At 63.7% G+C, this 26,894-nt stretch overlaps 1 protein-coding gene across 3 annotated transcripts; it reads right to left on the bottom strand.

Annotated features, from left to right (window-relative positions):
- Positions 1 to 1,835: 1,835 nt before the first annotated feature.
- Positions 1,836 to 26,721, bottom strand: PIAS4 (protein inhibitor of activated STAT 4). 3 transcript variants are annotated; one of them, XM_045491516.1, is made up of 11 exons: positions 26,595 to 26,721; positions 21,439 to 21,865; positions 10,453 to 10,537; positions 9,648 to 9,689; positions 9,192 to 9,282; positions 8,961 to 9,089; positions 8,750 to 8,855; positions 6,629 to 6,702; positions 6,370 to 6,530; positions 3,773 to 3,903; positions 1,836 to 3,647 (listed from the first exon to the last, which is right to left on the bottom strand). In XM_045491516.1, exons 1-11 carry the CDS (start codon positions 26,619 to 26,621, stop codon positions 3,376 to 3,378), a joined length of 1,545 nt encoding a protein of 514 aa, XP_045347472.1. In that variant the 5' UTR covers positions 26,622 to 26,721; the 3' UTR covers positions 1,836 to 3,375. The 3 variants fall into 3 exon arrangements, with proteins under 3 accessions (XP_045347472.1, XP_045347473.1, XP_045347474.1); XM_045491517.1 differs by having other exon boundaries at positions 10,480 to 10,537; XM_045491518.1 differs by lacking the exon at positions 26,595 to 26,721 and adding an exon at positions 24,103 to 24,219.
- Between the last annotated feature and the right edge of the window lie 173 nt (positions 26,722 to 26,894).

Below are 26,894 nucleotides of genomic sequence, written 5' to 3'. Positions count from 1 at the left end.
TTTTGATGTTCTTTGTGTTTTGTTTGGGGGGGGTGGGGAGCAGGGGACGGTGGGTGGGGGCTTGGGGGCCCCCTTCCCTGAGGGTCCGGGCTCACGCACCCACACCAGTCGGGGCCCCTGCGGTGACCTGGCCTTGGGGCTCCCGGGGTGGGCGGGTGTCCCCAGCATCGGCAGGCCCAGGGCCCCTACAGAGGAGGTGACCCACAGTGCGGGCTTGGCAGGTGGCACTGGGAAGGGGGCGGGCAGGGAGAACTGGCTGGACGTGCTTCTCCATGCTTCCAGCTGCAGGGTTTCTGGAGGCCAGTGGGCGGCGGGGTGGTGGGGGGGGGGTGGTGGCTGGATCGGGCACCCCAAGTCTGTCAGAGGCCCCCCCCACCCCGTGCGGCCCGACGCTGGCCCCCAGGACACGACCAAGGATCCTAGCTGGCTGCTCCCCGGACATCCCCCGGGAAGAAGGGGGCCAAAGCCCAAGCACTGATGAAGGGTCCCGGACTGCAGCCCCCACATCTGGGTTGGGGTTCCCAAACATGGGCACTTTCGGGCCCGGGAAGAGGCCCTCCCTTCTGTTGCCCAGTTGGGCTCAGGCCAGCAGGACCCAGACTGGGGGGGTGGCAGAGGGGACTGAGGGGCCGCAGCCTGGGAGAGCAGTGACGGGGGCCTTGGTGGGGGGTGGGGAGGATACAGGGTGCCGGCTCCAGGGGTCACGTGGCTGCACACGTGGCGTTGGAACCCAGGCAGGCCTCCACCTCAGCTGAGGGTGGGGCCGGCGGGGGCTGGGGGCAGCCACCAGCCCACAAGGGCCTGGTCACCCGTGCTCCCAAGTCCACTGGGAGAGGCTTGTTTTTAATTGGAAGTATTCACACACATCTCCCCCTGTAAAGCCAGAGGCTTTAGCACATCCCAACTATGGAATCGTCACTTCTAAGCTCCAGAACATTCCATGACCCCCAGAAGTGCCATTCCCCATTAGCAGTCACGGTCACACCTTCCCCCCCGTGTTCCACTTCCTGTCCCCGGACGGGCCTGTTCTGGACGTGTCACACACGCGGGCCCACACCCCACGTGGCCTCTGGCGTCCGGGTCCCTCCCTGAGCGTCGTGGGTCCGGGGTCCGTCCGCGGGGCGGCGGGGGTGGGCGCCTCGCTCCTGTTCAAGGTCCGATCACGTTCCCGCCCGAGGACGCGTCTCCATCTGCTGGCCCGTCGGCGGACGCTGGGTGGTTCCCACCCTTGGGCTCCCGTCAGTCACGCTGCCCTGCAGGTGCGTGTCGGCGGTTCCCACGCGAGCCGGCTCCCTCTACCTTCGGGTGGGTCGCGAGGACGGGGCTGGCCGGCTGGTGGTCGCTCCGTGTTGCGCCTGGGGAGGGCCCGCTGTCCCGTCTTCCGGAGCGGCCGCCCCACTCTCCACGCCCACGAGCCTCCGGTCCCCCCCCAGCCTCGCCAGCACTTGCTACTGGGCCGGGGACGCCAGCCCTCCCCGCGGCGGAGGGGCGGTGGCTCCGGGCTGCGTCTCCCGGTGGCCGGTGAGGAGGCTCAGCATCTTTCCACGAGCCTACTGGCCATTTGTGTACTTTCTTGGCCACGCAGGGGAGCAGGGACAGTCCTGGGGTTTGGTGGCTCTGGTTCAGCTCCTCACCCGACCTGGCGGGAAGACGCCGGGCCCAGCGGCCAAAGCGAAACCTTCCTCACTGGACCGAAGGCCGCGTTTCTTGGATCCTGAACACCGCGGGGCAGAAGGGAACGGTCAAGGGGTGGGGGGGGGGGGGGGTTGTCTTTGTCCTTTGATGCCCTCGCCCCCAGCCAACGCCCCAGCACACAGAGAAGACGCCCCGGTGGCTTCACCTTGACCTTTTTTATTTGTGTTTTTTAAAAACAATTAAATTAGAATACAAATATTAGAAAACGGTGGCCCTCAGCGGCCCGTGCAGACGGAGGGGCCGCACTGCACAGCCGAGTTTATACAGTAAAACTGAATTCGCCCTCGGCCAGATTGATGTCCCTTTCTTCTTTAGACCTGAAATGATATTGCTTCCTGACTACAAGAGTTCTGTTTATACAAAGGAAATTATTCTGGGGCAGGGGGTGGGCAGCAAGAAGAAAAGAAGCGAGACAGAACGGGGCAGAGGCGGTGGGAGAACCAAGCGTGGCCTCCAGGGGACGAGGACGCCGGGTGGCGGGGCCGGGCGCCCAGCTGCCGGCTCCCCGCGATGTCCGGACCCCACCCCCACCCCGAGGCCGGGCGTCCCCGGGGCGGGGGGGGGGGGGGGGGGGGAGGGGGGGTGCTGGGTGAGCAGCTGAAGGGAGGCCCTCGGCCGGCCCTGTTGGAAGACGAGAGTGAGGATCCCAGGAGAGGGGGTGCCGGGTGGGCCTCTACCCGTCGGAAAACCCAAGAGCAAGAAGAGGGGGGAGGAGCCACCCCAAGTGGAGAAGGTGGGGCGGGGGGGGGGGGGGTCCCTGCTGCCCCTGGGGGAGTGGCCGCCCGCCCCGCCCCGCCCCGCCGAGGAGGGGCCTGGTGGCGGCATCTGCGGACGTCTGCGCTGTTCCGTAGGGAAGTTAACCTGAATTGGAGTTACCGAGGTAGCTGGCTAGAAAACGGAGACCCCCCCACGCCACACGCCGCCGCACCCTGGGGCCCCCGCCTTCCACAGGGGGTCCTGGCCACATGCTGGGTCTTCAAAATACCAAGTTATTGCACTTTCAAAAAATACAACACATCTGTGGCTAAACCCTCCCCGGCCCCCCCCACACCCCCCCACCCCGGCCCCTGCTCCCCCCGCCCCCCTCCCTGCCCCAACCCACTCCATGGCTTCTTGGCTAAAATGCTCCCTGCTCGGCGGTGCGCTCCAGGGTCTCTGGGCGAGAGAACGTGTTTGCAGAGAAAAAAAGCAAAGGAACAGACGAATGTCAAAGTTGCGGCTGCTGCCAGGGGGAGGGGCACGTGCCCGTCAGTGTCCCCCGCTGCCCCCCCCCCCCCACCCCATGCGCCCCGTCCCCCTGCACCAGCTGGAATGGTCACTGGAAGAGGCGAGGCGGGGCGGCCCAGGGCCGGCTTGGGCTCCGGGGCTCGGGCTCCGGCCAGGGAAGCAGCTGTGTGGGTGGCTTGCCTCGTTTTTAAAAGTTTGATTTTTTTTTGTTTGTTTCCTTTTTCTTTTTTTTTTTGTACTTTTTTTGTCATTTTACTTTTTTTTAAATCCTCCGATAGGAGAGTCCAGAGGTACAGGTGCCAGGAGCCAGGGAAAGGGGTGGAAAAACAAAATGAACAGTAAAAAGAAAAAAAAAATCACTCCTCCCTCTGCACCCCGAGGCCTGCCTGCGCCCCATCCGCGTGGGTGAGCACCAGGAAAGTCGAGTGTCCGGCCAGCGGTGGCGGTGAGCAGTCAGCAGGCCGACACCAGGCCCTTCTGGAAGGGACAGCGGCGCTTGGGCCGGGGACCCTCCTCGTCCTCGTCCTCGTCCTCGTCCTCCTCCTCCTCCTCCTCCGACGAGGACGAGCTGTCCAGCGTGAGGTCCACCACGTCGGCTCCCGGCTTCCCGTTCTCCACGCCGCCCGCCGCGCCGCCCCCGCCCGCGGCGCCCCCGCCCGAGGCGCCTCCTGCACCGCCACCCTTGAGGTTAGGGGTGGACAGGAGCCCGTTGGCGTCCGAGGTGCCTGGGGGCGACAGGGTGGGAGACAGAGGCGGTGAGGGGCGGGGGGCCCCGGGGCGCAGCAGCGCCGATCGCTGGGCCCGGCGGGCAGCCCGAGCCGCGAGCCCCGCTCTCGGGGCTGGGACTCACCGAGCACCAGGATGGGGCACTGAGGGCTGCAGCTGCGCTCCTTCTCGGCGCGGATCGGGCACCACGAGCCGTCCTCCAGGTACTCGATCTCGTCGGCATCCTCACACTCGCTCAGGATCTTGGACAGGAGCCTGGAGGGGCCGGGGGCTGACTCCTGGGCCGGCGAGAGTCTCCCCGCCGCCCCCAGGCCTGGACTCGGTGGGGGGGGGGGGGGGGGACGCGTGCTAAGGAACCCACTTCTCTGCAGAAGTGGCTTCGGGAGAGCGGCTGCCAGGGCCTGGTGTCCTCGGGTCAGCGGCCCAGTCTCCCAGAGCGAGGGGCTGCGGTCACCCACCCAGTCTCGGCAGCATACGGTGGCTGCCCACCCTGCCGCGGCTGGACGGCGTGAGCCTGGGGGTCTAGCCCCCAACCCGAGCCGCCGCCCCCCGCCCCACCTTTCCAGAGAAGGAGACGGGCTCGGACAGAAGGTTTGTGCTGCTCACAACCCCCCTGAGAGGCTCTGGGGCGGAGCAGGGGGCAGAAGCAGGGCCACGGCACCCCCGCACGGGCAACAGCACCGACGCGGCACCCACGGCGAGCCAGGCCCGGGGTCCCGGAGATAATGGCAGCTGCACCCGTTTTACAGATGCGGAGACTGAGGCCCGGGGAGGGGCGGGGAGCTCCCCGAAGCCAACGTGGCCAGAAAGCAGCAAGCCTGGGTTCCAATTCCTGACCACAGGGCCTCAGTCTCCCCACCGACAGGATGAGGCCTGCACAGCACCCACCGTCTCTAGCCACCGAGGGCCCACACCAGGCCAGGTCTGGGACAGGGATATACTCGCCGCAGTGGCAACAGGCCATCACGGCCCCCAGCGTGAGCTCAGTGTCACAGCTGCACCCGCCTCAGGGGACCCAACGACCGCAGCCGCTGTCACACAAGAGGAAGGCCCTTCCCTGCTCCAGACACTCCGGTCGTCACGCCCACAGACCCACCATCCTGGGGTCGCCCTGCGTCCACACAGCTCTGCCTGCCGTGTGGGTCTCCGTCTCCAACGGGAGAGCCCCCTCCACAGAGCCCCTTCCTCCACCAGGCAGAGCGCAAGCCACAGGGGTCATCTCTGTCCGGCTGGGTTCTCCACACTCCCCACGCCCAGCTGGGAGTTCTCTGAAGGCAGGATCTGTGACAAAGTTCTCGCGGGGACCCCGGGATCACCCAGCGCACGGCCAGGGATGGGACAAAATGACGAGTCCTCGAGGAAAAGCATGAATCAAGGACCCTGCCTCCAGGAAGCCTCCCTGGCTGTGCCCAGGCCCCGGGGGATGCTGGGACTGTGGTCTGTGTGAGGCACAGCCGCACCCGAGCCCCAGACCCATCTGCCCCTGGAGCGGTCGGAGCTGCCGCCACTCGAGCCTGGGTGACCCGCTCTAGGCCTGTGGGGGTGGGGGGAGAGGCAGGCACGGGGCCGCACAGCTGCCAGGCCAGGAACAGAGCAGCCATTCAGCCCCAGCCCTTGTGCCCGGCCCCAGGGGCCTCCTCTCTCCACCCTAGACAGCGTGGGGGCACTGGGGCGCGCCAGCTCAGCCCTCCAGAGGGAGCCCGGGCTCAGAGCTGGCCGGACCTGGGTCTGAGTCCTGGCCTGGCCACCTGTGAGCTGGGGGCGCCCAGAGTAGGTGACTGTCCCCTCTGAGCTTCAGTTTCCTCATCTGTAAGGTGCGGATGATGAGGCTCACCTCGTGGCTCGGTCAGCAGAGACGGCCTGACGAGAGCCTGAGTGCGGTGACCAGATGGAGAGAAGCACTCGAACTGGGGACACGCTCAAGCCACGCCCCTATGGGCAGGAAGCCACTCCCGGGCCCACGGGGCACACACTTGCCCCACGAGGTTCATCGGCCCTCACAGACCTCCCGGTGCAGCAGCGAGGCCACAGACCCAGTCCTGCCTGACCCCGGCCTCTCTCTCCCCCTGCCCCGCCCCCAGCCCTGGGGACAGATGGGTGTGGCTGGCGCCTGGCAGGAGCTGGTCAGTCAGGTGCTGGGCTCGGTTTCTGGAAACCTAAGACCTGAGCAAAGTTTCCCCTTTGGGGAGAATGGCCTTTTTCCCCTTGTCCCCCTGTGGCTTGGGGAGGGCCTGCCGCTCAGGAGGTGGGGACAGCCTGGCTGCACACTGGCGCCACCTGGGAAGAAGGGCACAGGAGAGCCAGGAGCAGAGCTCAGGGCGGACGCGTCCTTCCCACCTTCCCGGCAGAGGCTGTGCCACACCCCGTTTCGGGAACAGCTCTCTGGCTCGTGTGGTGGACGTGAGGCGGGGGCTTCCTGGGGTCCCTGCTTGGTGTGGGGCAGATGCACTCCAGATCCGGAGGTCACCAGCAGGCCTCCGGGGCCCAGACACCCTCAGCCTCGTCGCCACCGGGTGCGCGCGGCACGGGCCCCAACAGGTCCCGCCGGGGCACCCTCCTTGCTCGTGGCCAGGCCTTCCGAGGCTGCCAAAGGGCTCCGCGGAGCCGACCAGAGAGGCCCCCTCCTCGTGCGGCTCTGCAGCTCATCGCGGGGGCCGGGGGGGAGAGGCCACCCCCCCCCGACCGCGCCCCGCCCCCCTCCCCCCCCCCACGGCGACTCACCCGTCGATGATGAGCTGGTCGTAGGGGGCCGGCTTGTCGCACACGGGGCACATCCAGGTGGGCTTCTTCTCGTTCATCTGGAGGTAGAAGACGGCGTCGAAGCACTGTAGGTGGGCGCAGGTCTCCGCCCGGCAGGGCACGGACAGCCGCATCTTCACCAGCTGCGGGGAGGGGGCCGGCGGGGTGAGCAGACCGCGCGGCCCGGGGCTGCCCCACCCCGCGGCGGGCGAGGGGACAGGACGCGCGCACCCCGACTCACCGGGCAGATGAGGGAGACCCGCACGCCCGTGGTGGCGATCTCGCTGTCAGGGTCCAGGCGCAGCTTCTCTTTGACTGCGGGGGAGGGGTGGCCGTTGTCAGCAGAGGGGACAGAGGCGTCTGCGGGGCTGGAGCCGAGGGGCGGGGCCCTCCCGCACCCGCCAATGCTGCCGGCTCCACACCCCACCCCCGCGTCAGGCACCCCCACTTCCACCCTCCCGGGACGAAGAGGTGCGTGGCGGCCGTAGCGCCCAGGGCCGCGGAGGTCACCCGGAAAGCACCCCGGGCAGCGGCGGGCCATGCTGGATAACCGGGCGCCCCGACCCCGCGGCGGGTTTTTACGGCCCACAGGCTTCTTCGGGAAGAAAGGTGGCGGCAACCGACAGCTGCCAACGGAGCGGGTCCCCCGTGACTGGGAGTCCCCACGAAGCCATCCCCGGAGGACTCTGTGAGGACTGGGGGGAGGGCGGGGAGGGGGTGAGGATGGTCATGGCGGCCGGCGCACGCGCTGGGGGGGGGGCGGGGCTAGCACCGATGCCCCACCCCCCCCCCCCCCCCCCCACCCCCCCAGCAAACCCCGCAGGGGCGGGGCGAGAAGTCTACGTCTCAAAAAAGGAAAAGGCGGCCAGTGCCCACCACAAGCCAACCGCCTCCTGGAAAGACTCCACGGCAACGTGCAAGGCCCCCTTGTCGACGGTGAACACGGCACGGGAAGGCACTGGAAGGACACTCAGGCGCGGCAAACCCTGGGGCGGCCCGCAGGCTCTCTCCCTCCGGAGCTTTTTGGGCAGAACCGGGAGACTGGCCAGACCGGCTGCCAGACCCCAGCCCTTGAAGGCTCAGGACAGACGGCCCGGAGCCGCCCGGCCCTCCTCCACGCTGGGTGGAGGGAGCTCATCCAACTCCACTCTCCCCAACTGTCCCGAAGGCCACGTGGGTCCCTCACACCTCGCCGTGAACTTCGCGTCAGAGGTGCATCGGGTTTGGAGCAAGGGCGCCTCCCCCCGCCCGACCCGACAGAGACCAAACTGGGCGCAGCAAGGAGGCCACAGGTGAGACCAAGTACAGGACTTCCCGCGGCAACCAGCCAGCGGCCCAGAGGCCCAGCCTGGCGCTGGCTTCAGAGAGGAAGCCTGACCATGGGCTCCGAGCCGGCGGAGGCAGCCCCACCCACACCGGCCCCTGCGCACCGGGGAACAGCAGGGTCGTACCCCACCCCCGTCGCCCACCGAGGTCAGCCAGACGTCCAGGCCCCCGCCCCCGCCCCGTGGGCTGCCGCCTACATGAATGCCGCCCACATGAATGCCGCCCAGTCCCTTGCCGATGCCTGCCCCCGGCCTGCATGGCCGGAATGCTGCTGGGGGCCTGCCTCCTGTGCTCAAGCTGGCCATTGTCCCCACAGGGAGACAGGCAGGTAGGGGGGCGGTTTCGAAGAAAGGGCTCTTTCAGGGAAGTGGGAGGTGGCGGGGTGGGGCGCACGGGCCAAGGCCCTGCTGCTCGGCACCTCAGTGTCCCCAATGGTCAGACAGGGACGTCGCCAAGTCCCCCGGCCCAGGGCCATCGTGTGCATCTGGTCGGAAGCTGTGGCAACCAGAGAGGGCCACTGACTTGCCTGAGGCTACACAGCCGCCAAGCAGATGAAGTTCCTGCTGTGGGCTGGGCAGCCCCTGGGCGCAGGGACACAGGAGGAGAGACAGGACCTGCTGTCTGCCCGTCTGGGGAGCGGTTCGCTTTCAGCGCTCCATGCGTCCCGTCTCCCCTCCCTGAACACGACCAGTCTTGCTGTCTGAGGTCAGACTGTGTCACTGCCCGGGGCCCACAACCACAAACTGGGTCTGCTCCTGCCCTCCGTGTCCCTGGCCCCCACCCAGCAGTCAGAGGCATCTGCCTGGAACCCTCGTCTCCAGGGACGTGCCCGGCTCGGGGCTGTGGGAACGGCCCCCAGGTGCTCACCCTGCCAGGATGCCGGCGGGCTTCACCCCGAGCTCTACCGCCCCGGGCTCGCCGGGCTAGAGAGCACACCTCCCTCATCCCTGCCTCATCTGTGACTGGCTCCGCTCCTCCTCCCACGCTCCCCGGGGTGATGCATGGATGCTGGGGCGCGCCCCTCCCACGAGCTCACCCAGCGCCTTGCACAGCTCTGGATGCTTCACCCCGATGCTTTTCAACCTCTGCAGCAGCTCCGAAGAGGTCAGCTGTCGCACCAAGTACAAGGCCACGGAGTAGCTCTGGGGATACAGGTGGGGGAGGGGCTGTCAGGGCCGGCCAGGGCCCCCCTGGGGGGAGCGGGGGGGTGGTGGCGGGCAGGCGGGCAGCGCCCGAACCCTACTCACCTTGCCATAGTTCCCCCAGGTGACGGTGATGCGGTTGGTGGCCGAGGAAAGGTACATGAGGTGGGTGAGGTTGATGGGGCGACACGGCCTCTTGGGCTCCACTCCAGGCTTATTCGAGGGATAGTAGCCCTAGAAGCAGCCATGGGGGCTCACACCGCGGAAGAGGCTCCTTCCGCACCCTCAGCCCCGCCCCCGAGAGCAGGCCCAGGGCTGCCGGGGCGCCCCGCTCACCGGGACGGAGCAGTAGCTGTGGTTGACCTTCACGGCGATGTTGGGTGGGTACTGGTCCTCCTGGGGGCCGCTGGTGTCCGAGTAGCAAATTCTGTAATGGCAGCGGAGCCCATCAGGCCGTGAAAGGGGGCTCCGGATGGAGGGGTGGCCCTGAGAGGGGTGGGAGGGTGGACGTGGGGCCAGGGCAGAGGCCACAGGGGCCACGTCTGCCTGGCAGGTGGATCGCCGTTCTGCACGGTACGGGGGGAGGGGGGGGTCTCGGGGCCCGAGAGCTGGTCTGAGCGAGGCTACTCGGGCACATGTCCACAGGCAGAGGCAAGGACACACAGCAGGAAGAGAGGAGGAGCAGGGCCCCCCCGTGAGCGGGGAGCCCGAGAGACACCGTCGGGAGGGAGAGGGGCCCGGTGGGATGCACCTGCGGTGGGCGTGGCGGGGGCCGCGGCCCACCCAGCTTACCTGAGGACCACCTGCACGGCCTTGATCCCGGGCTGCAGCTCTCTGTGCGCCGAGGGGGTCAGAGGGGAGGAGAGGGGTCAGCGAGTCAGGAGGGCACTGAGCACGCCACACGGGCTAACCTGCCACCTCCCCTGGTGACGAAGTCCGTGGGTGCTGACTGAAGCCTCCTCTCCTGACTACTCACTGCTGACTGGGACAAAGGACCCCCCTCTCTGGACAATTCGGGGGGTGTCCACGTGGATATTAAATAGGTTGGTGGGTATAGGCCTGGCACGGGCCAAGTGGCCAACAAGTGGCTGCTCCAGCGGTGACTTCTGTCTCAGCTGCAGACGGAAAGGCCTCAGATAGCAGAGACCGGGGACGGCCTTTGTCCCTCATCTGTCCTCGCTCAGGGGCCCCTGCAGGACCCCGGGCAGTGTCTGGGGGGACATGTGTGTTCATCACAACTAGGGAGGCTCCCGCCATCAAGTGGGACGGGAGCCGGGGATGCTGCTGAGGCCCCCCCACCCCCCACCCAGGGCACAGGGCACCCCTCTCCCGAGCCAGCGGCGCCGAGGGGAGCCGTGCTGGAGGGGACACTGGCCCTGTCCGGGGCCGTGGGTCAAAGGCAGGGAGGGCACGCAGACTAAGCACGCTGTCCAGGACGGGGCAGGGGCCACCGCACACACGGTGGGGGTGGGACGGGGCGTCGGGCCTCCGTGGGGTCTGCCGAAGGCCCCCCCCGCCCGGCAAGGCCAGCTCGCCCCAGACCACGCCAGCCCACCGCCCGCCGAGGAGGTCAGCAGGGGTGCGGGGCACAGCACACCTGGAGTTCCGGATCAGCTCCACTTGCCTTGGGGTCAGCGCAAAGATGCACGGGCTCTCCTGAAGCTTCTCATTATTCTGTGGGACTGAAAACAAACGGAGGGTCAGGGGGACGTCCGGCCCCCGACGAGGGAGCCAACCGTACCCACGTCCACGGGGAGCGGGGAGCGAGAGGCTGAGCCCCACCTGGGCAGCCAGGCACGTGGGGTGGAAGCAGGGCCACCAGGGACGAGGTGCGGGGGGAGCCCAGCCCTTCCTGGTGCCACCCCGCAGCCTATGATTCAGGGAACGCCTCCCCCCACCTCCCCATTACGGGCCCCTTGAGAAGGAGCAGCCTTCTTAGCCCTCCAGGTTCAGGCGTCACTGAGGAGGACTGAGAAGCGCTGGGCTCAGGGAGAGGAGCCTGCCGGGCTGGCAGGATGCCGTGGGGCAGACTGCGTGCCCTTGAGCCAGCCGCTTCACCTGGAGCCTGCTTTCTCTGGGTCTGTACCACGCCGGCAACAACTGTGTCCCCACCCCGCACGGCTGTTCTGGACACCCGGCAAGTGCGTGCCTGTCTGCGCGGCGCTCGTCTTAGGCCCTGCAAGGCACTGCTGGAGGGGACAGGGACAAGCTGGGGACAGGTTCTGCCTTGGGCATTCACGGCCAGCAGGGGAGGCAGGGAAGCGAAACCACCCTGAGCCTCTAAGTGCACAAGAGTCACGGAGCAGCCCAGCTCACGGCAGGGACCCACACACGGAGGCACACTAGTCGTTACAAAGTGCCTGCTGGGTGCACGAGTGGGGGAATGTCTGCCAGGGGATGGAGACCAGGGTGGTGACTAGCTGGCTCTGCACTGTCAATTACAACTGCATCGAGAACCCCAGGGGTGATCAGAAAGTGCTCTGAACTGGGGCGCCTGGGTGGCGCAGTCGGTTAAGCGTCCGACTTCAGCCAGGTCACGATCTCGCGGTCCGTGAGTTCGAGCCCCGCGTCGGGCTCTGGGCTGATGGCTCAGAGCCTGGAGCCTGTTTCCGATTCTGTGTCTCCCTCTCTCTCTGCCCCTCCCCCGTTCATGCTCTGTCTCTCTCTGTCCCAAAAATAAATAAACGTTGAAAAAAAAAAAATTAAAAAAAAAAAAAAAAAAAAAAAAAAAGAAAGTGCTCTGAACTGAAAGAGAATATACAGCGCTCCAAAACTTGGGAGGAGCAGCTAACACAGTCGTTAGAGGCAAACTTATAGCTTTAAATGCTTCTATTAAAAGACAGAAAAAGGTTTCAAATAAGTTACTTGCACTTCCTCTACGAGAAACTAGAAAAAGAACAGAAAATTAAAGCCAAAGTCACCAGATGGAAAGAAATTAAAGATAAAAACAGCAAGGGAGAAAATCATTCAAGCGAGAGTTCTTTGATAAACTAGCTAGAACGAACAGAAGATCACGAGAACGCAGGCTGTCAGAACGAAAGACAGACAACAGTACAGATCCCACAGCCTTCTAGTTTAATACAGGAATGAGGTGGACGACTTTACACCAATAAATCTGAAAACTTAGAAGAAATAGACAAATTCTTCCAAAGACGCAAATTACCAAACTGGCGCCAAAACATACACGAAGTTTGAAAAGCCCTTTATCAGTTAGGGAAGCTGAACTCATCGTTGAAAAGTCCTCCACACACGAAAACCAGATCCAACTGGGGAGTTCCCTCAAGTATTTCAGAAGCGATATAGGGGCGCCTGGGGGGCTCAGTCGGTCAAGCGTCTGGCTCTTGGTTTCAGCTCGGGTCATGAACTCACAATCTGTGGTTTGGAGCCTTGCGTCGGGGTTTGCCCAATGCAGAGCCTGCTTGGGATTCTCTCTCTCTCTCTGCCCCTCCCTCCCTCCCTCAGTCTCTCTCTCATAATACATAAATAAGAACCTTAGAAAAAAATAAAAAGAAACGATACAGACTCCATACAAATTTTCAAAAAGTAAAGAGGATGCTTCACTCACTCTACAATCCTGGCACGAGCCCAATACCAAACCTGACAAAAAGGCATCAAGGAAGGAACCGTGAGGGAGCGCCTGGGGGGCTCAGTCGGTCCAGCAGCAGATTCTTGATTTCGGCACACATCATCACCCTGAGATTGAGCCCCACATCGCACGCTCTGGGCTGTTGGTGCTCAGCCTGCCCTGCTTGGGGTTCGCTCTCCCTCTCTGCCCCCCTCCCCCAATCCCACATGCGCACACACACTCTGTCTCAAAACAAATACACGTTAAAAAAAAAAAAAAAGGAATACTGTCAATATCCCTCGCAAACACAGACGCAAAAATTCTTCAGAAAATATCGGCAAACGTGCAGGCCCTTGGGATCTGGCCCAGGTTTGAAACCTCCGCACACCCACCGGCATGGCTAAAACGCAGGGACAACTTCGGTGCTGGGGGGGGTGTGGGGGGGTGTGGAGCAAGTCTCTGCTGCGGGCACAACCCCTCCTCTGGAACGGCCGGGCAGCTTCTAGCAAAGTTAAACGCACAGCTACCCAATCGCTCAGCAACCTCGTATCTGCCCCCAGATAAAAGGAAATAGGTCCCCAGGAAGACTCTACAAGAACGCTCACGGCAAACGTATTTCTAGGAGCCCTAAACTGGAAACAACCCGAGTGGCGGCCGGTGCAGAAACAGACGAACCCTAAAACCGATGCCCCGCACGGCCACGCGGGCAAATCTAACCGCCAAGGTGCTGACCCACAGCAGGCAGACGCCGAGAAGTACCTGACGCACGTGCCCTGGCCCGCGTCCAGGAACAGGCGGAACTCGCCCGCAGTGACAGGAATCGGGACGACGGGGGGTGCTTCTAGGGGTGCGGGCCGAGACGGGGGACGTCCGAAGGGGTGGGGGGCTTTACGTGGCAGAAATGTTGTGGGTCTACAGCGTTTGGGTTCCCGGGGTGAGACTCAAACCACACACCGAGGATCTGAGGACTTTGTCGTATGTAAATTACACCTCAGCTTTTACACATTTAAAGCTTCACTGGAAAGGGGCGCCTGGCAGGCTCCATCGGTGGAGCAGGTGACTCCTGGTCTCCGGGTTGTGAGTTCGAGCCCCACGCTGGGCACAGAGACTACTTTCACTCCGGGACAGCTGACGAGGGAATGCCAGGCGACCCTGAAACGGGCAAGCATCCAGAAGCTCTTCAAGCTCCGATAAGGGGTGGACCCCGAGATGCTTCTGTTGGCCGAAAGCAGCAGGTGCAGACAGGTGTCTATCACACCAGATCTGCGTCACCGGGCAGAGGGAGAGATGTGTGCAAAGGACATCTCTGGATGGGATGGGGGGCTCTGTGAGAGCTGGCCACAATCACCGCCTCAGGGTGACTGGGAGAAAGAAGGAGTCAGCTTTCCTTTTTTTTCTTCTCTAAGTTTATTCATTTGGGGAGGGAGAGACAGAAAGAGCCCACAAGCAGACGAGGGGCAGAGAGAGCAGGAGAGACAGAATCCCAAGCAGGCTCTGCTCTGTCAGCACAGAGCTCGACGCGGGGCTCGAACTCACAAACCATGAGGTCGTGACCTCAGCAGAGATCAAGAGTCCGATGCTCAGCTGACTGAGCCACCCAGGCGCCCCGAGGAGTCAGCTTTCTTTCTACTGCCCGAGCCCTTGCAACACTGCTGGGCAGACTGTTCTCGTAAAGGGCTGGAATGTAAGTATTTTTGGTTTCTGTGGGCCGCATGCCCTGTGCCTCAACGTCCCCACTCTGCTTTGTACCACGAAAGCCACCAGAGATGGTAAACAGACAAATGGGCGTTGGCTACGGGTCAATAAAGCTTGGTTTTCGAGAACAGTCAATGAAGCTGGCCCCTGGGCCCGAGGTGGCCGAGCCCTGCTCCCGAACCTTCTGAATCCCAAACCACAAGAGTAGGTAACCTACTTAAAAGCAAATGCAATTGAAACATAAAAACCAGCTCGGCTCCGAAGCCAGACCACGTGGGCTCGTACCCCAGCTCTGCCCGGGTGCGCACTGCTGTCCCCGCCCGAGCCTGGGGGCTTCTCCAGGCACGGGGCCGGGCGTGTGGCTGGAGCTCGGCAAGAGGTGGCTGCTCTAACTGCCAAACCACTGCCAACCCATACTCGCGTGTTGAGGGCCTGGCCGGTCCCCGTGGAGTCCTGCTTAGGGCCCTGGGGGAGGGCCACCCAACTGGGGGGTGGGGGAGCACACAGGCCACCTGCAGACATGCCCAGACCTGCCCAAAGAGCCAAGGGGCAATTATTTCTTGGGGGCGGGGCTCCCCATACCTAAGACAGCTGCGAAGGCTGAGGGGAGCCGAGGACCACCCTCGACCCGGGTAGGCGAGCTGCCACCTGGGTTGGGGCACAGCATACCCGGCACGGTGGGAGGGGGCTGGGGGTCCCCCAAACCCAGACCTGTCATCCACTGAAGTGGTGGCTCCGCCCCTCCAGCAGCTCCGAGCAGAGACGCAGGCAGCATCCACAACTCGTGGCACTCCTACCCCCCCCATCAACTCCCAAGTGGCTCCAATTTCGAAACGCACCAGCGAGGTCCCTGTCCCACACAGACCCCTCACTGCCCACCCCCACCCCAGCAGGTCACCGTCTGCCACTTGGGGGATGCCATCCCCACCCCTAGTGGCCTCGATTCCACAGCAGCCATCTCGGCCACCTCCTCCTGTTGCCGGTGTGTCAAGAACATCCTGCCTCAGGGCCTTTGCACTTGACATCCCCTCTTCCAGAACATTCCTTCCCCAGTGATTTAGATGGCCGATGTCTCTGAAATCTCCTCAAATGCCACCAGAATGACAGATGTCCCTGAACACCTTCATTTAAAAACTGCTATCCTCCCAAGGGCACCTGGGTGGCTCAGTCGGTTAAGCACCTGACTGTGGCTCAGATCGTGATCTCAGGCTTTGTGAGTTTGAGCCCTGCGTCAGACTCTGTGCTGACAGCTCAGAGCCTGGAGCCTGCTTTGGATTCTGTGTCTCCTTTTTTCTCTCTCTGCCCTTCCCCCATTCACGCTGTCTTTCCTTCTCCCTCAGAAATAAACAAACATTATAACTGCCACCCCCCAGGGGGACCTGGGGGCTCAGTCAGTTAGGTGTCTGACTCTCGGTTTCAGCTCAGGTCATGATCTCGCGGTTCGTGGGATGGAGCTCTGCATCAGGCTCTGTGCTGACAGCTTGGAACCTGCCTGGGACTCTCCCTCTTTCTCTCTGCCCTTTCCCACTCACATGTGCTCTCGCTCAAAATAAACTTTAAGAAACAAAAAAACCCCAAACACTACAACTCCCCAACAACCTCCTGCAATTCTGGTCTCCCCATCTCCTTCCCCGCTTGATTTTTCTCCAAGACTTTTACCTCCTAAGAGTCAACATAATTTCCCGGTGTCTTTGAACAAACCCAGAAGTACGTCTGCGGGGACGCAGGCTGCCGCAAGGCGGTGGGGGCCCCGCCAGGTGGAGCACAGGCTGGGATGAGGTGCCCACCCCAGGCCCCAGAGCCCCCCAGGGACTAAAGGGAGGGAACCCCTGTTCCCAGGTCGTCTGGGAGGACTGGAACCAGCCTCCGGCTCAATCCCAGACACCAACAGAGAGGCCCGGCACAACATGTCCACCCCAGCTGCCAGGCCGCCTTGCAAACTGCCACCAGCAAAGAACACTTCACGACCGGAGCAGATGCTCACGATACACCGGGGTGGGGGGGCGGAGGGGGAGGGAGGTGCGAAAACCGTAGTTAGGACACGGCTGTGGTCCCGAAGGGTCGCACGTGCGGAGGAAGGACGGTGGCAAGAACACGCCCAAACCTCCAGCAGGGCCCTGTTCCTGTTTCTATGACGCACACACACTTGCACACGAGCTTCGGGAACAAGCAAGGAAAAGGAGGCCTTAAACAGTCAATCAGAGGGGCGCCTGGATGGCTCGGTCAGTTAAGCGACTGACTCTTGGTTTTGGCTCAGGGCATGATCTCGTGGCTCATGAGTTCGAGCCCCGGGTCGGGCTCTGTGCTGGCAGTGCAGAGCCTGCTTAGGATTCTCTCTCCCCTCCTCTCTCTCTGCCCCTCCTCTGCTCACATTCCCTCCCCCTCTCTCTCAAAATAAATAAGTAAACTTAAAAACAAGTCAATCAGATAGGCCTGGTCTCCCTCCCGCTGGCCTATGGCCTCCTGCACCCTAGAACCTCAGAGAAGGAGAAAGGCCCACCCTCTAAGCCAATGCCCCCAGACCCACAAGGTCTCTGACTCCTGGCCCAGCCCCCCCCCCCCCCCCGCCACGACGTAGCCCCAGGCCCCCGAATGGAGCAGTCGAGGTCTCAGAGGTGGTGTGGCTGGTGCGTGTGGCGCTGCGGTGGTGCTGGGGGAAGAGATGGGAAGACAGGTGCCCCGGGCTGGGTGCAGAGGGCCTGGTGGGCAGCAGGGAGCAAGCAGGCACAAGCCCTGGGTCGGGGGCTCCGGGCTCACGCCCACCTCCTCCACTCACAGGGGCTCCCGCACGCAGCCGGCGGGCTCGTGACTTGCTGCCCCCGTGAAGTTACGCGGATGGAAGGGGCTCACACGCTGAAGGAGAGCTGCAGAATGTTAGCTCAAGGTCATTCTCACCGCAGCCCCCCACACTGCTTCCCAGCAACGAGCCTCTGCTCACACGGGCACCCCCTGCCCTGCTCCACACCGTCGATGCAGCGACGGAACAAACAAGACCCAGGCGTCAAAAAACACATACAGATTAATAAGCAATGTCAGGGTCGGGGACAGGGCCACAGGGGATAAGAGGGCGGTAATGAGATGAGGGAAAGCGACTAGGAAAGAAGACGAGCTTTAGGTTAGGTGGCTGGGAAGGGAAGGCCCATGGAGGGTCTGGGAAAGCGTGAGACAGCAGGAACAGCACGTGCAAAGGCCCCAGGGCAGCACCAGGCCTCGTGGTTTGGAGGAACAGTGAGGCCTGTGTGGCTGGAGCAGAGTGGGAAAGGGAGGAAGAGAGAGAGAGGGAGGGAAGGCAGGGAGGGGCCAGGCAGAAAAGTCAGCGGGTCATGGGAGTGTTTTGAGCAGAGGAGGGACACGACCAGCCCACTATTTTAAGTCTCCTCTGACTGCTGGGGGAAGACGCAGGTGACGTATAGGGAGAGACCAGGGGGGTGGCCAGGCAGGTGGGCCTGAAGCTGGGAGACCGGACCCGGAATGGATCTGAGGAACCACGGAGGGGGCTCTGCGCCTCAGGGGGAACACCCACCCCAGAAAGGACCCAACGAAAGGAGACTGGAAAAGCTCACCAGACCTTCAGCGACCCCGAAGCCCTTGGGACAGTCCAGTCGGTCCCCACTATCCCCATGGCCCGCTCACCCCGCGTTCTCTGGCCTCTCTCTCCTGTGCCACACAGCTCCCGTCCCCACGACTTCCATTCCTGAGCCCTCGCTCGCTGCCAGGCCTGTGCCCGCCACCCCGCTCCTCTGTTCCTTCCTCTTTGTCATGCTTATGGCTACTCGGCCCTCAGGTCTGGAACTCGGCCTCCTCCAGGGAGCCTCCTGACTGCCACCTCCTCACAAATGCACAATGAGGTGCTCCTGGCACTGACTGCCCCCAGGGAAGCCTGCACTCCCCAATCACTCCTCTCAGGCACCATTGAATCATGTCTAGTGCAGCTTCCCGGCAGAACACTCCAAGCGGGGGACCCCACGCCTGCGGCTGCCTGGGCAATACCACCCAAAGGCTTCAGGGGCTGGGTGAGGGACGCACGTGTGCCCCGCACGACAGGGCAGGTGCCGGACCGGCAGGCCTCAATCAGCGTCGGGCCACCCAGCTGTAGGGGCACGTAGGGAGCCAGGGGGAACTCGGGCACCATCGCTCCAGGGCAGCGGGGACACGGACAGCCCCACAGCCCGAGCCGCTGGCCGCAGGACGCCAGAGCCTCGCGGAGCAGCACTGCTCAGGTCAACACGTCTCCTTCCTTCTGCCCTCAAGTCTCAGGACGGCCTCTCCTCTCTCCCACACGCCCAGACGGGGGTCCGGGCCTCCCCCCTTCAGACTGGCCGCTGACACCGCGACCAGAACCGTGTTCCCTGGCACACCTCCCCCGAATTCTGCCGTGGTCGGGAATCGGATGCCCCTCTCCTGGCTGGGACGGGGAGGACAGCCGGGCTCTTCGAGCTAAGAGGCGGCCTGGGCTCCAGAACCGTCATGGGGTTCAAGATGGGTTCTTCCCCACAGGGGTGCAGGGCACGATGACTCGGGGAGGGTCAGAGTTGAGAACACGGCCCCGGGGCCCCTTCCTCAGGACGGTGTGTGACCTCGGGCCGGTTTCCCGACCTTTCTAGGTGCCGGGCCCACTGCAGCACATCATTTGTCTCCTGAGGTCCTTCCAGCTCCTGGGTCTGTGACTCCATTATTCTCCTCCCCTCCCCCAACCCAAACATTCCACTCCCTGTGATTTATGTCCCCTCTGCACCCGGCACGGTCTCCATCCTGGAGCTAGAGCCGGCCGGCGGCTCTTCCGGGGAAACAGACCAGAGTGTTTGGACCTCATTTTGGTCAGCAGGTCACGGTCAGGAGCGAGGGGGAGGGGGAAACCGGCTGAGCTCGAGCCTGGTGGAGTGGCTCTGGGGCAACGCCAGGGCTGCAGAAGCTGCCACAGGGAGGCGCCCAGGTTGAGGGGCGGATGGCCAACATCGCCGGTCCTGGAACAGAGGGACCAGACCGCTTCGGGGCCAGATCTGGGCCCCACGAGGACTCTCCCGATGAACCTGGCAGCCGCCAGGGGGTCCCCGAGGATGGGAGTCCCAGGGAAGCCAGGGAAGGGGTGCACTCGGGATAGGGGCGGGGGAGTGGGTGGGAACAAGGGCAGGGCGGGGTCGGCCTCTTTGTTCTGAGCCGCCAGCAGAGTCATTCCTGGTGCAGACAGGGGAGCAGACTCTCCCGGAGATCAGGTGACTGGGGTCCCCAGGGGCTCAGGGCAAAGTGATGCATTGTGGGGCGGGGGCGGGAGTGGGCCATGCAGGAAGGAAGCCCATGGTCCAGGCAGGGGAGGGAGGCTGCCGGCCCTGGAGTTCAAAGTCACCTCTGTCCCCCACCCAGTGCCAAGCCTGACTTACTGCTTCCCAGTGAAAACCCAGCCTCTCTATCACGAAGATCATCCTCGAGTCCTTAGGAACCTGAAACGTCAACCTGACCTTCAGAGCCAGCCCGTCCCAAGGCCCGCAGAGCCTGCCAGAGTCCCTGGGGGTAGGGGCAGAATGGCTTCCAACATGCACAGAGAAGCTGGGGGGAGCAGACAGGGAAGGCGTCCAGAAGCTCAGGAAAGGGCCTCGGGTCTCCGGTGCGGCCACGTCAACCCCACAACAGGTGCTGCTACGGCAACTTGCTCCCCACCCGGGGGCCGGTGACAAACACTGCCCGAGAGGAGGCAGGAGGGCAGAGCCTCAGGGTCCCGGGCCCGGACCCCCGGCAACTCCTTCCTCCACCCCCCGCAGCCTCTCCCGGAACCACAGCCCCCTCGCCGACCCTCACGAAGCTCAAGGGCTCCGGCGAGGAAGGGGGCTGGACACGGCGGGCTGGCTGGCACGGGCCGGCGTGGAACGCTGCGTGCAGAGAGGGGCCCCCTGGCCGAGCGAGACAGGACGCTGGGTCAGCAGGGTGGGAGGGAGCGAACCACACAGCGAGGGGCACGGCGGGTGGGGGCCCAGAGGGACCGTGGCCTCTGCCACGGCACGCAGGGACCGACACACGGTGAGGGCCAGGGCCAGGTGTGCAGCGGGGGCGCGGTAAGGACGCGGGGGTTGAAAGGGAGAAATGGGGAATGGGCCGCAGGGGTGGCAGGACCCACGGCGCTGACGAGGCTGGGGGCACCTCTAGGCCCTAAATGAGGAAAGCCGGAAGGGAACCTTCGCGAGGGTGGGGGGCGCCCTCGGTCTCCTGCCGCGTTCCCAGGGTGGGCCCCCCCCGCCCTGAGATCGGGGCAGCACGTGAGGCCGAGACCAGGCTGACACCCGCCCCCATCATCACAGCCGCTGGCAAGGGGCTGGGGGCTGGGGGCCTGGCCGCGTGCACCACTCTAGGGGCCTGGCAGGCGGCAGGTGCCCCATCAACACGGGGGCCGGATGAATAAGCAGGAAGGAGCCACAGAGCCCTGGCATGGGTCTCCTCCAGCCCCGGCGTACCTCTCGGGGGCATGGCTAGCCATTCCCTAGCCAGCTGGCCCATGCTGACAGGCCCGAACCCATTGGCCAAGGCTGCTCCCATGAGGTGCCTACACTCTGCAGAGGAAAGGTTGGATCCAACGTCCAGCCCCTTTGCCACCCACTGGGAGTTAGGACCTGGAAGCCAGCATCCCAGGTGGCCCCCAGCGATCCCTGCCTCTGGACGGCCCAGCCCGGTCCAGTCCCCACCCACGACGTACAGAGCCGGTCTGTGGGACGGACGCGATGCAAAGCAGAGAACACCAGGTCGTGCCGCTTCGAAGCTTAGGGGATCGAGAGGACGTGGCTTCTGGCTGATCCTACACAGATGTGCACACGAACCCTCCCTCCCCCCCCACCCCCACTGGTTCCAGAGGAAGCCGGTCACCATTGCACACAGCGAGGACGCTCGAGCCATCCACGGGCACCATGTGGCACGAACCGGGGTCTCTAGTCCACAGCCAGCAAGAAGCCAAGTCCTGCCGGCAGCCAGGTGAGTGGGTGAACGCCAGCCCCAGTCGGGCCTTCAGATGAGACAGCCCCCAGCCAACAGCTTTACTGAGACCTCATGAGACCCTGAGTCAGGACCACCCTGCTAAGCCGCTCCCGAGTTCTGATCCTCACAAACAGAGCAGATGAGCGTCTACTACTTTAAGCTACTAAAATTTGGGGTCAATTGCGAGACGACGCTATGTGGCTAATATAAAGATTCAGAGGTAGCCCCTGCGCTTCCTGAGAGGGAGAGCCCCCCACAACCCCATGGCCCTCGTTGGTCCCCAGAAAACACTCCGGGGCGGTGACGGGCTGGCCGTGGCCACTGGGCCCATGCCCAGTGGGACCCCCAGGGCAGTGGCAGACTCACCCAGCTCTGTGGGCTTCAGCAACTCATCGAGCATGTTAAAGAAGGGCAGTTTCACCAGACGCACTTCTGGCTTGAGGGTCTTGGCGGGCAAGCGTCCAAGTCCGTTCAAGTACTTCCCATAGAGCACGGGGTAGTCAATGTTGGGGCCCGAGAGGGGAGTCCTGGGCACCGTGCCAGCCCGGTCGTAGGTTGAGTGCATGGTCAGGGGGTCCAGGGGCCGGTGGGGTTGGGGGACAGGCTCCGAGCTCTTCTTGGCGTAGCGTGTCTCATACAGCTCTTTGATCTTCTTGAACAGCTCAGGGCTACAGTCAAACTGGACCAGCTGGAGGGCCCGGGTGACAAGTTCGTGTTTAAGTCCACTCTTACTCCGGCCGACGAAACCCAGGAGCATCTGAAGATCGGAGACTCGGAAACTCATCACCATGTTCTGGGAAAAAGCAACCACAGACACACGTGCTCAGAAGGGACGCTGCCAGATTCAGGGGCTGTCCGTGGGACAAGGGGCTTTCTGGAGCCCCCTGGGCCCCAACTAGGGGGGACAGCAAAGGGAGACCCCATCAGGTGCTGCCTGGCCCTGCCCCCGAGCCCCCTTCACTCTAGCTGGCAGGAGCAAGAACCCAGGAGGAGGAGGCAGCTTTAGCACCAGGCCCACTAGCCCAGGCTCGGTCCCACCTCCGTGTCTTTACTCAGGCTGCCAGCTCACCCTTCCTTGTGATGCCCCCTCCCAGCTCAGCCCTGCTCCCCTCCTCCTCCTCGAACCTCCCTCAGTTCAGCATTGCCAACGCAGCAAAAGCTTCTGACTGCCCCCCCCCCCCCAACACACACACACCACTGCCTTCTATTTTAGGTTCTCTTTTCCCATCTTCAAGCCTGAAAGCATCCCCAGGGCAGGAACTGAGGATCCTGCTTTACCCGTAAACAGCCTCAGCCACTCCCTAGCCAAGCACACTAATGGCCTCTCTGACCCTCGGTCTCTTCATCAGGATGACAGGATTCACTTCATCGGGATGTGGGGAGGACCAGAGGAGGTAACGTACACGGAAAGCAGAGTAAATCAACATCGGCCACAAACGTGTTTTCCCTTCCCTCTGGAGAATGGGAGTCACAACTTAATACTGATCACCTGCCAGGAACTGAGCTGCGCATGTGATTATATACTTAACTCTGATTCTCGAAACGACCCTGCCAGGCCGGGGTGAGCGCCATGTTAGAGCCAAGACCTAAACCTAGGCCCGGGCCTGACTCTGAAGCCAGGGGGTAATTTCCCCCTTCGGCACCGCAGGCGTCCGCACGGAGCTGAGCGCTGGCGAGCATCAAACGTCCGCCGTATTCCAGCGGGCCTTCTCTGCCTCGACACTGTGGACAGTGGGGCTGGACTGTTCTCTGGGGTGGGGCCGCCCTGGGCACTGTGGGGTACTCAGCAGCATCCCTGGCCTCCCTCTGCTCGATGCCAGGAGCTGCCCCAGACCCCAGCGGTGACCATCACAAACGTCCCCCAGACGCTACAAAGCATCCCTTGGGGAGGGGATCGTCCCACCGAGAACCACGGGTCTAAGGGGAAGGCTTCGGGAATCCAGCAGCCACAGAGGCCGCTCACTGAGCTGCGGCACAGTGATGAAAGAGGTCTGGCAGGGTCCCTCCAACTACATCAAACCGAACACAAGAGTTCAGCTGATGCCAGTGTTTTCTTTGGGGCTGCCCGGCTGCGGCCTGCCCTCTGTGAGATCCCGGGCACCAAGGGGGAGTGAGGGGTGTGAGGGTCCCCCAACATGCTACATGAGCAAAGTACCCTTGAAGGATGGGCCACCCACACCGAGCCCCAAAGCTGGCCTGTGATGAACGCAATGTGGTGGGAAAAAGAAACTTCCAGGGCAACGGGGGAAACAGGTACCCGCGATGAGGGAAGGTATGGAAAGCTGGCGAGCACAGGGCAGGACGGCACCCAAGGAAACCAATAAAGCCCTTAAATTCAACTTAAGAGTCTGACAGTCGGGGGCGGGCGGGAACCCGGCCAGGGTGTTTACACAGTGGTCTCAGTGCCAAAAGGCTCTGGGGTTTCCCGTTTCCTGGCTGCTCAAGGGTGAGGCGTGGAGTCTGATGGCAGCAGGGGGACTCAGAAGCCCCGGGTTCCCAGATGACCCTGGCCCCTCTGTCAGGCCCCTCTGTGCTCTCTATCCAAGCAAGATGTGTGCCCTCTCCCAGGCGTATAGCAGACAGACACCTGCCGACGGCGGAGGGGCTGTCGGGGCACAAAACCAGATGCCGATGCGCGGGGTGCCCGGCCTGCCTGCAAAATCTCAAGGGGGAGCCCCTTCCTTGCTGTAGGGCCTTCTTCCCAGCCCTGCACTATGGACGTGCAATGTCTGCCACAAGGCCACTTCCTGCTCGAGTCTCACAGGGGGCCGTGCCCGCCAGGCAGGTGAGTCGGCTGAAGCTCCGTGAAAGGAGCGGCCGGCCCAGAGCCTCCCTGCGTAGTCAGCGGCAGGGGCCATCCGACTCCTGAGGGCGCTTCCTTCCGCTCCCACCCGGCTGTCTGGGGGCCTGGGGACCCTCACATCCCAGCACAGCTCCTGCCTCGGGACCTAAGCACTGTGCCGGCCCTCAGCGAGCCCCGAACGCTTGTGCCAACAGAAAGACTTCACCTTCCTTAGCCTGACTTCCTACCTTGAGCAGAGAAAATAGGCTTGCAGGCAAGATGTTTCTTCTGGAAGAGGCCCAAGGCCTTGGAGGGGAGAGGCGATGTCATGTGGAAGCTGACTGCCCGCCACGGAGCTAAAGGCAGGTGGGCTCGGCGAGCCGAGTCTGACCACAAGGCATCTTCTAACCCGATCCGCCCCTGGGAGCGCCCCGCCCCCGCCGAGGCCTGGCCCTTTCACCAGGTTGGACATCCCGAGCTGCCGCACGAGCATCCTGGGGCACATCCCTCCAGCTGCCATATGCTCACGACTCGGATTTCTCAGCAGCTGCCACCACCACGAAGCCCGCCCTTGACACTGGGGGGGAGGGGGGGGAACAGCGTGACAGGGGCACACACGCTCAGGAAGACGCCCCGAGCGCTTTGCAGATCACTTCCTGCCATGGCTTCCACCTACCCCGCCTGGCCCTCAGATCCGTGTTTGTAAACAGCATCGGGCCCCAGCGGCTTCCACAGTCTCAACTCTGGGCTTGTTTGGAGCTGCGTGGAAAAACAGCCTGGGCAGAGCTGCCGGTTCCCTCGACCTGCCTCGGGGACAGGTCCCTCGGAGCATGAGGGGAAAAGTTCAGGTCCTCGTCTCCGGGGGACAGGGGGCCTGTGCAAAATGCCACACACCACCTCAGGGGGTTCACTGAACAGAGGCACCCGTTTGAGGCAACTCGAAAGAAGGGTCAACTTGATTTAATTGGGGTGGGGGCCCGGAGGGCCCGGAGGGTCACCGGAGGGTCAAGTAGAGTTCATCAGATCGGATTTCAAGGCCCTGGATGGTATAGAAGAATCTAGTCCCCACCCTGGTGGGGGCGGCGGGGAGCAGGGGCCCAGGGGCCCAGAATCACAGCCCCACAGGACGGCTGAATTTCAGGGCTCCGGGGGACTTCAAGCCCACCAGCTGCCACCTTGGGCCTGCAGAGTCCAGACTTCCACATCTCCAGGGCAAGTCTCAAATTTCTCAAAACGCTAGACACGAGTAGGGTGTGTAGTGCAGGCATGGGGGGGGGGGGGACACTCCGGGGGTGAAGGGAGCTGCATTTCAGATCTCAGTGGGAAAGGAAGGGAGAAAGAGGAACCAGAGAAAGAAAACATTCACAGGTCAGGACCCTGGGGAGGGGAGACTGGGGGCGGGGCAGGGGGCGGAGCCTCTGTCCAGCAAAGGTCCGGTGCCCCACTTCGCTGCCACCAAAGGCCTGGAGTAAACCCCGCAAGGAGGAAGAAAACAACCCCAGTGTAGTTCGGGACAAGGTCTCTGGAGCCTTGCCGTGAGGGAGGTACCTGGAAAAAAGGTACATCCCTAGAACAGGGATGGCATCTGTGGGACGTGGGACCTGGACCCCAAAATGGAGTAAGCACGAGGAGCACTAAAGAAAGAGGCGGGGGACTCTCCATGAATCGGTGCAAAAAACAGGCAGCAAGGGAGAGCGAGCCTTAGAAGCCAGAGTCAGGGTGCGTAAAAGGATCCAAAGCAGGGGTCTGGGAGTTGTGTGGAGGGAGTATGATCTGAGTAGACTCACCAGGGAGTATAGGAGAAACAGCTAGTATGGGGCCTGATCTTGCTAGCGTGAAGTTTACAGACCCCAGGAGCAGAGTCCAAAGCCTCACAGATGCTGTCCCCAGGGTAAGTAAGACGGGAGAGGAAGGCAGAGCCCAGGACCCGAGAATGAGGAGAGAATTAGGAAGGCTTTGAACAGAGAACAGGGATCAGGGCTCCATCCCAGGCTGGAGAGCAAACTCAAGTGACTCCGTGCCCCACTCGGAGGGCGAGAGAGATGGTGTCAGGAGGGGGGCGGGGCTCTGGGACCAACGCGGGAGCTGAACTAGGGGTCCAAACTCCACCCTGGGGTACAGACCCCCAAAGAACACTGTGTTTCCGGGTGCTTCGAGCCCCTGGGTCATCACCCCGGATGGTGGAATCGGTGGCAGCAGGATCAAGGGACCCTTCCGATCAAGGAGTCGCCGACCCCAGCTGGTCTGCTGGGCGGGGAGGCTGAGACCCAGATGCTAGTCCTCGGTGCCGTGGGGGGTGGAGAGGCGAAGACACCTCCCCCCACCCCAGGCCAGAGCGTAGGACCCCGGCTCAGAGCGAGGAGGGGACGAGCAGCCCAGCCCGTCATGCTGTCCGGAGGACTGTTCCTCTAGCTGGGAGGCGCGGCCCTGTCCCCGTGCTTAGGGAGACTGGACCCTAACCACTAGGGCTAGTGGGGGGGGGGGGGGGGCGACCCCGCCTCAAGCCCGGGAACCAACCCCCAGCCCGAAAGCTAGGGTAAGGTTTGGGGGGCCCCGCCCCCGGCCTCCCCGCCCCCCGCCCGCACCCGGCGCGCCAGGGCCAGGGGCGGGCGAGGGGCCGGGCAGCGAACCGCGAGCGGGCCGCGCCGTGGGGCCCCAGGCGGAAGGCGCAGACCTCCGCCCGCCGCCCGGCCCCCGCCCCCTCTCCCGCCCGCCCGGGCCGGCGCTGCCGCTCACTCACTTTGGCCTCCACCAGCTCCGCCGCCATCTTGGCCACCAGCGTCCCCCGCGCCGGGAGCCCCCAGTCGTCGCGTCACGTGACCGCCCGCCACTCGCGGGCGGGGCCGCCATGGCGGCCAATTAGCACCCGCGCGCCCTCCTTCCCCCCGGCCGGCGAGCGGTGCTTCGCAGTGCGCAGGCGCGCGCGACCGCCGCCCGGGCCTCGGGCCAATCAGGGAGGCCCGACGCCGCCACCCTCCCTTCGCTCGCGGCAGCCACGCCCACCCCTGGCGGCGTCTGGCTTCTTAAAGGGATACTAGCC

This window comes from Leopardus geoffroyi, chromosome A2 (assembly GCF_018350155.1).
Source record: "Leopardus geoffroyi isolate Oge1 chromosome A2, O.geoffroyi_Oge1_pat1.0, whole genome shotgun sequence".
NCBI classification, from domain to species: Eukaryota; Metazoa; Chordata; class Mammalia; order Carnivora; family Felidae; genus Leopardus; species Leopardus geoffroyi.
Note: the sequence above shows the minus strand (reverse complement) of the source record. Positions and strands in the feature narration are given on the sequence as shown.

Coding starts and splice junctions, on each gene's coding strand:
- PIAS4 (XM_045491516.1), bottom strand. CDS start 26,621: ATGGCGGCGGAGCTGGTGGAGGCCAAA. Junction 9,283..9,647: donor GCCGTGCAGGTGGTCCTCAG/GTAAGCTGGGTG, acceptor CTGCCATTACAG/AATTTGCTACTCGGACACCA. Junction 9,090..9,191: donor ACAGCTACTGCTCCGTCCCG/GTGAGCGGGGCG, acceptor GGCTGCTTCTAG/GGCTACTATCCCTCGAATAA.